We start from the raw sequence: 11,057 nt of genomic DNA on the forward strand, positions 1-11,057 counted from the left end.
CCGGTACCCGGAGTCCCAGACCAGCTCTTACAAGAGCACCGGCTCTGGCTCTCGGGACCACGCCGCTGGCTCGGTCCTGTTCGGCCCTGATAAGGACGGCGAACCAGGGGAGTCCAGGGCTCTATCTAAGACGTCTTCAGTCTTCACTGGTTAGCTTAACATTCTCCCCCTTAGCCCTCCGACACATCCCCTTTTATACCCAACCCCCTCGCTGAGGGGTGGGGCCCCAGGGGATCATAACTCCGAGTCAGCCCCCCAGGGTGCCTGACGCGGACGTCGTAGAGAGCACCTTCCCATGCACTCATGTAGCCCCGCCCACTGTGTTTGTTTGCCATAAGCTCCCATGCATAACGGGCTCTCTCTAACACCCCTACAGTTGTTTGATTGTTGCGGTTGTTGTTGCGGTTGTTGTTGTGGTTGTTATCCGCTTGGCGGGGCGGGGGGTGTGTGTGCTCACCGCAGGCTCTGCTTCTGTGCGGAGTCCGGGTCCCGTGCCACCAGCGTGGTGACGACGCTGCCCAGAGCGACGCCCTCGGACAGCCGCACCTGCTGCAGCCGCGGCTCAAACAGCGGAGCCTCGTTCTCATCCTCAACACTCACCTGGCGCCGCGGAGAGACACGGGGAGAGACACGTGGGGAGAGACACGGGGAGAGACACGTGGGGAGAGACACGGGGAGAGACACACGTGGAGAGACACACGGTGAGAGACACGTGGGGAGAGACACGGGGAGAGACACGCGGGGAGAGACACGGGGAGAGACACGGGGAGAGACACGTGGGGAGAGACACGGGGAGAGACACGTGGGGAGAGACACGGGGAGAGATGCGGGGAGAGACGCGGGGGTGGCGGCTTTTCCGCGGGAATCTTTGTTCGTGGCGGGAGAATCCGAGCAGCTGTGAAGCTTTTGGGGGGCCGTGGGGGGGGGGGGCGTGGGGGGGGGCCGTGGGGGGGCCATGGGGGGGCCGTGGGGGGGGGGGCCGTGGGGGGCCGTGGGGGGGGGCCGTGGGGGGGGGGTGCGTGGGGGTGACTCACCGTGACGGTGGCGGTACTCTGGGGAGGGGTCCACGCGGATTTCACGAGCGGCTCCTCGTTGTCCACGACGACGATGAGTTTGTACGACGACGCCATCTCAAAGTCTAAGGGCTGCGGCATACACACACGTACACACACGTACACACGTACACACACGTACACACGTACACACGTACACACGTACACACACGTACACACACACGTACACACGTACACACATACACACACACACACACGTACACACACACACACGTACACACACACACACACGTACACACACCAACACAGACACACACAGACACACACACAGACACACACACGTACACACACACACACGTACACACACACACACACGTACACACACCAACACAGACACACACAGACACACACACAGACACACACACGTACACACACACACGCACACACACACACACACGTACACACACACACGTACACACGTACACGCACACACACACACGCACACACATGCACACACGTACACACACACACGCACACACGTACATACACACGTATACACACGTACACACACACACACACGTACACACAGGTACACACGTACACACACGTACACGTACACACGTACACACACACACGTACACACACACGTACACACACACGTACACACACGTACACACAAACACACGTACACACACGTACACACACGTACACACGTACACACACACACACGTACACACAGACACACACACACGTATACACACGTACACACACACGTACAAACACGTACACACACGTACACACGTACACACACACGTACACAGACACACACGTACACACACGTACACACGTACACGTACACACACACGTACACACACACACACACGTATACACACACGTACACACACACACACACGTATACACACACGTACACACACACGTACACAGACACGTACACACACGCACACGCACACACACGTACACACACGTACACGTACACACACACATACAGACACACACGTACCAACACACACACACACACACGTACACACACACGTACACACACACACGTACACACACGCACACACACACACGTACACACGTACATACACACGTACACACACACGCACACACGCACACACACACGTACACGCACACACGTACACACACACACACGTACACACACACACACGTAAACACGTACACACACACGTACACACATACACGCGTACACACAAACACGTACACACACGCGCACACACGCGCGCACACACACGGACACACACACGGACACACGAACATACAAAAGACAAAGATCCCCCGTATAGCTTTAGCAGACTGTAGGGGCAAGGCCGGCGCTGTGGCACACGAGGGGGTGGGAAGCCAGCAGCACGCCCGGCCGCCTTTGTCTCCCCAGTGCTGGCGACGTTCTGACCCCGTGACCCCCCCCCACCCCCCACCCCCCACTGGACGTCTGTGCAAAAAATACCTCCTCCTCCCTCTACTCCCCCCTCCCCTCCCTCCCTTTCCTCACTCCAACCCCTCCTTCCACCCCCCCCTCCCTCCCCTCCCTCCCTCCTTTCACCCCCTCCCTCCCCTCTCCTCCCCTCCTCCCCTCCCTCCCCTCCATCCTCCCCCCTCCCCTACCTCCCTTTCCTCACTCCAACCCCTCCTTCCACCCCCCCCTCCCTCCCCTCCCTCCCTCCCCTCCCCCCCTCCCCCCCTCCCCCCCTCCCTCCCCTCCCCCCCTCCCCCCCTCCCTCCCTCCCCTCTCCTCCCCTCCTCCCCTCCCTCCTCCCCCCTCCCCTACCTCCCTTTCCTCACTCCAACCCCTCCTTCCACCCCCCCCTCCCTCCCTCCCCTCCCTCCCTCCCCTCCCCCCCTCCCCCCCTCCCTCCCTCCCCTCTCCTCCCCTCCTCCCCTCCCTCCCCCCCCTCCCCTCCCTCCCCTCCCTCCCCTCCCTCCCAAGCGTTACCTTGACAACGACGATCCTGCCATCGTTGGTAGCGGGGTCGGTCTCCACGGCGAACAGGTCCTGGGGGTCTCCCGCCCCCCACGCCGCCCCCCCCGCCCCCCCCCCCCCGCGGAGTGAGTAGCGGACTCGCCACGCCGCCGTGCCGACCTCGTCCGCGTCGATCACCGAGAGAAGCGCCATCGTCACCGGCACCCCCACGGCGTTCTCACGCACCGTGCCCGTCCACTGGGGCGGTGGCGGCGGTGGTGACGAGGGAGGGGGGCGGGGGGCGGGACATCGTTGTTGTTGTTGTATACAGACTATGTGCAGTGTTGAGTCTATGGGCAGTGTTGAGTCTATGGGGCAGTGTTGAGTCTATGGTGCAGTGTTGAGTCTATGGTGCAGTGTTGATTCTATGGGGCAGTGTTGAGTCTATGGTGCAGTGTTGAGTCTATGGTGCAGTGTTGAGTCTATGGGGCAGTGTTGAGTCTATGGTGCAGTGTTGAATCTATGGTGCAGTGCTGAGTCTATGGGGCAGTGTTGAGTCTATGGGGCAGTGTTGAGTCTATGGTGCAGTGTTGAGTCTATGGTGCAGTGTTGAGTCTATGGTGCAGTGTTGAGTCTATGGTGCAGTGTTGAGTCTATGGTGCAGTGTTGAGTCTATGGTGCAGTGTTGAGTCTATGGTGCAGTGCTGAGTCTATGCGGCAGTGTTGAGTCTATGGGGCAGTGTTGAGTCTATGGGGCAGTGTTGAGTCTATGGTGCAGTGTTGAGTCTATGGTGCAGTGTTGAGGTTGGGTGGCGGTGTGCGTGTGGGTGGTGTGTGGTGGTGGTGGTGGCGGCGTGCCGTACGGTTCTGCTCGTGAACTCGGGGGCGTGGTCATTGATGTCGGTGATGGTGATGATGGCGGTGGCCGTGGTTGAGAGACTGATTCTGGCGTCTCCCTCCATGTCCGAAGCCATCACCACCAGCGAGAAGCGCGCCACTCTCTACACACAGCGGCACACACACACACAGACACACGCACAGACACACACACAGACACACACAGACACACACACAGACACACGCACAGACACACAACACACACATAGACATACAACACACAGAGACACACACAGACACACACAGACACAAACACACACATCAACACAGACACACATAGACACACAGACACACACACAGACACACACACATCAACACAGACACACACACACACAGACACACACACAGACACACATAGACACCAATAGAGACATCAACACAGACACACATAGACACACAGACACACACACAGACACACACACAGACACACACACACAGACACACACACACAGACACACAGAGAGACACACACACAGACACAAACACACACATCAACACAGACACACACACAGACACACACACAGACACACACACAGACACACACACACACAGACACACCAACACAGACACACACATCAACACAGACACACATAGACACACAGACACACACACACAGACACACCAACACAGACACTCACACACACAGACACACCAACACAGACACACAGACACAGACACACACAGACACAGACACACACAGACACAGACACACACAGACACACACACACACAGACACAGACACACACACAGACACACAGACACACACACAGACACACACACAGACACTCACACACACACAAACACACACTCACACACTCACTCACACACTCACACAAACACTCACACACTCACTCACACACTCACACAAACACACAGACACTCATTCACACACTCACACAGACACTCACTCACACTGACACTCACTCACAGAGACATTCACACACTCACACACACAGACACACACTCACACAGACACACACACACACACAGACACACACACAGACACACACACGTGACACCCACCTCTCGGTCCAGCCCGACCACAGTGCGGGTGGTGATGATGCCCGTGCGACGGTCGATGTGGAACAGGCTGTGCTGTGCGGTCCCCATGGGGGGGGACTGCCCCACGATGTCGTAGCGGAGAGCTCCGTGGGGCGTCAAGGGGTCGTCCAGGTCACTCGCCTCCACCCTCATCACGAAGGTGCCTGACACGGCCACAGGGGGAGGTGGGAGAGGGAGGGGATGGAGTGAGTGAGTGTGTGTGTGATTGAGTGTGTGAGTGTGTGTATAAGGGAGTGAGTGAGTGTGTGTGTGATGGGGCAGTAGTGGAGAGAGTGGAGAGTTTCCCATACCTGGGCAGTGTGCTTATGACCGGCTCCAGTTTAACAGCAGAGGTCTCACTCCGAATCAGTCGAGCGGCAATATCTTTTCATCGGTTGCGTAACGCTGTGTGGAAGCTACCTTGTCTGTCGCTCCGCACGAAGCTTCGGGTCTTCTCGGCCACGGTCATTCCCTCCCTTCTCTACGTTTGCGAAACGTGGACACCCCCTAATGGAGAATCTTCGTCGGTTGGAAACATTTAGGCTGGCCTGCCTACGATCCATCCTGGGATTAACCAGGTTGGATTGTGTGAGGAGCTCACAAATCCTTGAAAGATCTGGGCAAAGTCCCATCGGTGAGCTCCTCCGGCAGGCAAGGCTGCGTTGGCTGGGTCATGTAGCCCGCATGCCCAGCCACCGCATGCCTAAACAGCTTTTGTTCGGCCGGATCGAGGGGGCTAAACGGGCGCGGCACGGGCTAGAGAAGAGATGGAGTGATGTGGTACAGGAGGACGTGGAGCTGAGTGGACTTGCCGATGACTGGTACCAACGGTATCAAGATCGGCCTCTGTGGAGGAGGCTCGTGAAGGACGCTACTGGGCAGTTGGAGGCAGTCGCCCTCCAACAACGGAGGGCGGAGGAGCGACGCTCACAACAATGAGCGGAGCACCGGGTGGCTAAAGCACAGCAAGTTGGCACAGTAGGGGGCACAGGTGGTGCATGAGCCAGTCATCTCGGTCATCTCAGTCAGTCGACCCGTGGCACCTGGGTCTGCCCCGTGACCTCCTGCCAGCGGGCGTTCGACACTTCACATGGCCTCAAGGTGCACATGACCTGGCACAAGCGTCGTGGTGACGTCACCGCCACTTAGTGGCGAATGGCGGTTGTTGTTGAGTGAGTGTATGAGTGAGTGTGTGAGCGAGTGAGTGTATGAGTGTGTGAGTGCGTGAGTGTGTGAGTGAGTGAGTGAGTGTGTGAGTGAGTGTGTATGAGTGAGTGTGTGAGTGAGTGTGTGAGTGAGTGTATAAGGGAGTGAGTGAGTGAGTGTGTGAGTGAGTGTGTATGAGTGAGTGTGTGAGTGTGTGAGTGAGTGTATAAGGGAGTGAGTGTATGAATGTGTGAGTGTGTGAGTGTGTGAGTGTATAAGGGAGTGAGTGTATGAATGTGTGAGTGTGTGAGTGTATAAGGGAGTGAGTGTATGAGTGTGTGAGTATGTGAGTGAGTGTGTAAGTGTATGAGTGAGTGAATGAGTGTATGAGTGAGTGAGTGAATGAGTGAGTGAATGAGTGTATGAGTGTGTGAGTGAATGAGTGTGTAAGTGACATTCTTCCACTCCGGTGGTGAGTGTACACCCAGCACCTCATTCAAACCCTTAATGGCCTGGTCTTAGCTAGCTGATAAAAGTTGCAAGCGAGAATTTTATCATCGCTTGCGGCTGGGGTTGGCATCATCCCTGACTCCTCCTGATATCGAGGGGAAATGGGCGAAGTTTAGGACTGTGGCTCATGCAGCTGCAATGGCTGCTTTAGGTACACGTTCCAGACCTCCCGAGAGACCCTGGCTGACAGAGGAGGTGTTCAAGCTGGCTGAGAAAAAGGCGACAGGCCCGCTCTCATCGGCTACAGCATCCCACGTCGGAGAATGAGGAGGCTTACCGCAGCCTTCACTCGGAGGTTCGGAGAGCCGTGAGGTGCTGCAAGGATGGGTGGTGGTCGCGGGTTGCTGAGGAGATGGAGTCTGCCTCAATGGCCCGTGATCACAAATCGCTCGTTAATTCCATCAAAAAAGTAATCTGCAGCGCCACACCTATTACCATCATTAAGAGAAAGAATGGTGATCCAATCTCCGTCCCCCAGGAACAGGTTGGCAGATTTGTTGAGCATTTCTGAGGTCCTGGGGGAGGGCAAATCCCTCAGCCTAGAAAAAACGTGGGACAAAGTGGGGATGACCCTGCTGAGGCTGCGGTGCCTCAAATATTGGAAGAAGTCACCCCCCCTTTGAGTGGCTAGCTGAGTTGAGATCTGTTGAGGAAGTACTGAAGGCGATCCGGAGTCTGAGACCAGGAAAGGCACCTGGCAGAGATGATCTCCCAAGTGAAATATTGAGGGAGGGTGGCCTTTGTGCACAGACTGCCCTACATGACATCATAACAACAGTCTGGACCACTGGACGGGTTCCGCAGGATTGGAAGGATGCCCTGGTGGTCCCCCTCTTTAAGAAGGGGGACCGCACAGACTGTAACAACTACAGGGGCATCTCACTCCTCAGTGTACCGTGAAAGGTCCTGGCAAGGATTATTCAACATCGCCTTGCTAGGCACACTGAGGAGAGGCGTGCGGAGCCCCAATGCGGTTTCAGGAAAGGGTGGTCCTGCACAGATGCCATATTTTCTGTCCGCCTGCTACAGCAGAGTTGTGGAGTTCCAACAAGACCTACATCTCTGCTTTATTGACCTGGTCAAGGCTTATGATACCATCAGTAGGCCTGGGCTCTGGGTTGTTCTTCGTGCTTTCGGAGTGCCTGACCCTCTGTTCACAATCATTAAGGACCTTCATGATGGTGAGCGGGCCCGGGTAAAACTACGTGGCCGGGAGTCGGAGCCATTCCCTCTATCATCATCCTCGCCATCGTCGTCATCGTCATCATCGTCATCACCATCATCATCATCGCCATCATCATCATCGCCATTATCATCGTCATCATCATCACCATCGTCATCATGATCATCATCGTCATCGTCATCATCATCGTCATCATCATCATCATCATCGTCATCATCATCATCATCGTCATCATCGTCATCATCATCATCATCGTCGTCATCATCATCATCGTCATCATCGTCATCATCATCACCATCGTCACCGTCATCATCACCATCATCATCACCATCATCACCATCGTCACCATCATCACCATCGTCACCATCATCATCGTCACCATCATCATCGTCACCTCGTGGCGATCCTTCCGTGAGGCTGCCGTGGAAGACGTCTCTGGTGAACTTGGGGCGGTTGTCGTTGACGTCGATGACGTCAATGACGATGTCAACGGGATCCTCCACAAAACCTCCAGTCGGGTCGACGGCGAAGCAGCGCAGCTGCAGTCACAACAACAACAGCAGCAGCAGAGTGCAGCTGTGTAGAGTGTAGTGTATAGTGTAGTGTATAGTAGTGTAGTGTATAGTAGTGTAGTGTATAGTAGTGTAGTGTATAGTAGTGTAGTGTATAGTAGTGTAGTGTATAGTGTAGTGTATAGTAGTGTAGTGTATAGTAGTGTAGTGTATAGTGTAGTGTATAGTGTAGTGTATAGTGTAGTATATAGTGTGTAGTATATAGTGTATAGTGTAGTGTATAGTGTAGTATATATTGTGTAGTATATAGTGTATAGTGTCGTGTAGTGTAGTGTATAGTGTAGTGTATAGTGTAGTGTATAGTGTAGTATATATTGTGTAGTATATAGTGTATAGTCGTGTAGTGTGCTCCGTACGCGATACTGAGCGATCACCTCGCGGTCCAGGCTCGCGGTGACTGACACTCTCCCCGTGGCGGCGTCGACGACGAACAGCCCCGTGGGTTGTCGGTCAGCGCCCTCCCCCGCCAAGGCGTAGCGCACGTCCACGCCCACAGCGTTGGACTTCACCTGCCGTGGGGGGCATTGGCGGAGTGGGGGGCCGTGACGGAGTGGGGGGCGGTTGGCGGAGTGGGGGGCTCCTACGCCGGACTAGTCTCGGCACTCTCACGCCCGGCTCACCCTCGGTCATCCGCGTTGTGTGAGTGAGTGTGTGTGTGTGTGAGTGAGTGTGTGAGTGAGTGTGTGTGTGAGTGTGTGTGTGAGTGAGTGTGTGATTGTGTGTGTGAGTGTGTGTGAGTGTGTGAGTGTGTGTGAGTGTGTGAGTGTGTGTGAGTGTGTGAGTGAGTGTGTGTGTGAGTGTGTGAGTGAGTGTGTGAGTGTATGAGTGAGTGAGTGTATGAGTGAGTGTGTGTATGAGTGAGTGAGTGTATGAGTGAGTGTGTGTATGAGTGTGTGAGTGAGTGTGTGAGTGTGTGAGTGTATGAGTGAGTGAGTGTATGAGTGTGTGTATGAGTGAGTGAGTGTGTGTGTGAGTGAGTGTGAGTGAGTGTGTGAGTGAATGAGTGAGTGTGTGACATCACGGCCGTCCGCGTCCCGTGTGTTTGTTGAACTATCCCTGGACTCTGCACCGCCGCTGGGCGTGTTTGTGTCACCCCCCCGTGGCTGATAGAAAAGAGCTTCCCGGCTCTACGGATTCCTCCCCCTCCTCCACCTCCTCCTCTTCCTCGTCTGTCTGATCCAGCTCCACCACCTCCACCTTCTACACGGGGCCTAACCCTAGGCAGGGGCTAGTTTAGGCCTAATTTAGGGTTAGTTTAGGGCTGGTTTACGCCTAGTTTAGGCCTAATTTAGGCCTAGTTTAAGGCTAGTTTAGGGTTAGTTTAGGCCTAGTTTAGGGTTAGGTTAGGCCTAGTTTAGGGTTATTTTAGGGTTAGTTTAGGCCTAGTTTAGGGCTAGTTTAGGCCTAGTTTAGGGTTAGTTTAGGGTTAGTTTAGGCCTAGTTTAGGGTTAGTTTAGGCCTAGTTTAGGGCTAGTTTAGGCCTAGTTTAGGGTTAGTTTAGGGCTAGTTTAGGCATAGTTTAGGCCTAGTTTAGGGTTAGTTTAGGGTTAGTTTAGGCCTAGTTTAGGCCTAGTTTAGGGTTAGTTCTGGCCTAGTTTAGGGCTAGTTTAGGCCTAGTTTAGGGTTAGTTTAGGGCTAGTTTAGGCCTAGTTTAGGCCTAGTTTAGGGTTAGTTTAGGGCAAGTCTAGGTCTAGTCTAGGGCTAGTTTAGGGTTAGTTTAGGCCTAGTTTAAGGCTAGTCTAGGGCTAGTCTAGGATGAGGCTAGACGACAGCGAGAATGGGAGCGCTCTGCGCACAGCGCCGCACCTGCAGCAGCAGCTTGGGGAAGGGGCCACGCTGGTTCTCGGGCACGGACACGGGGGGGTTGACCCACGTCCGTCTCCAGCGGCGCTGACGCGCACCACCACGCCCTGCCTGCCGGAACCTCACCACCACCTCCACCACCTTCTCCACCTCCTCCACCTCCGCGCGTCTCTCCCCACGCTCTCTCTGTGCGGGGTGCGGTGAAGGTGACATCGAAACGTCATCGTGAGCGAGGCCACCTCACGTGTGTGTGTACGTGTGTGTGTGTGTACGTGTGTGTGTGTACGTGTGTGTGTACGTGTGTGTGCGTGTGTGTGCGTGTACATGTGTGTGTGTACGTGTGTGTGTGTGTACGTGTGTGTGTGTACGTGTGTGTGTACGTGTGTGTGCGTGTGTGTGCGTGTACATGTGTGTGTGTACGTTTGTGTGTGTGTACGAGTGTGTGTGTGTACGGGTGTGTGTACGTGCGTGTGTGTGTACGTGCGTGTGTGTACGTGTATGTGTGTGTACGTGTGTGTGTACGTGTGTGTACGAGTGTGTGTGTGTACGTGCGTGTGTGTGTACGTGTGTTTTTGTGTACGTGTGTGTGTGTACGTGTGTGTACGTGTGTGTGTGTATGTGCGTGTGTGTGTACAAGTATGTGTGTGTACGTGCGTGTGTGCGTGTGTGTATGAGCGTGTGTGTGTACGTGCGTGTGTGTGTACGTGTGTGTGTGTACGTGTTTTTGTGTACGAGTGTGTGTGTGCGTGTGTGTACGTGTGCCATGCTAATCAGAAGTGTGGTGAGTCTATGGGTCTCTGTGAGGTGAGTCTATGGGTCTCTCTGTGGTGAGTCTGTGAGTCTCTGTGTGGTGAGTCTGTGGGTCTCTGTGTGGTGAGTCTGTGGGTCTCTGTGTGGCGAGTCTGTGGGTCTCTGTGTGGTGAGTATATGGGTCTCTGTGTGGTGAGTCTGTG

The 11,057-nt window shown here is 55.0% G+C and overlaps 1 protein-coding gene across 1 annotated transcript in view; it reads right to left on the reverse strand.

Moving 5' to 3' along the window:
- Positions 1-453: 453 nt before the first annotated feature.
- The window catches only part of LOC133361912 (cadherin-2-like), an 11,672-nt gene continuing 1,068 nt past the window's right edge, over positions 454-11,057 (reverse strand). The window contains exons 2-9 of the mRNA XM_061580885.1: positions 10,108-10,290; positions 8,658-8,810; positions 8,124-8,268; positions 4,873-5,054; positions 3,816-3,953; positions 2,986-3,210; positions 1,035-1,145; positions 454-600 (exon numbers count right to left, since the gene is read on the reverse strand). Of these exons, the coding sequence (XP_061436869.1) occupies positions 454-600; positions 1,035-1,145; positions 2,986-3,210; positions 3,816-3,953; positions 4,873-5,054; positions 8,124-8,268; positions 8,658-8,810; positions 10,108-10,290 (1,284 nt within the window). The remainder of the gene's footprint in view (positions 601-1,034; positions 1,146-2,985; positions 3,211-3,815; positions 3,954-4,872; positions 5,055-8,123; positions 8,269-8,657; positions 8,811-10,107; positions 10,291-11,057) is intronic.

The sequence above is a fragment of the Lethenteron reissneri genome, unplaced genomic scaffold (genome assembly GCF_015708825.2).
Source record: "Lethenteron reissneri isolate LAM-NWPU_2019-01 unplaced genomic scaffold, ASM1570882v1 scaffold_1290, whole genome shotgun sequence".
NCBI classification, from domain to species: Eukaryota; Metazoa; Chordata; class Hyperoartia; order Petromyzontiformes; family Petromyzontidae; genus Lethenteron; species Lethenteron reissneri.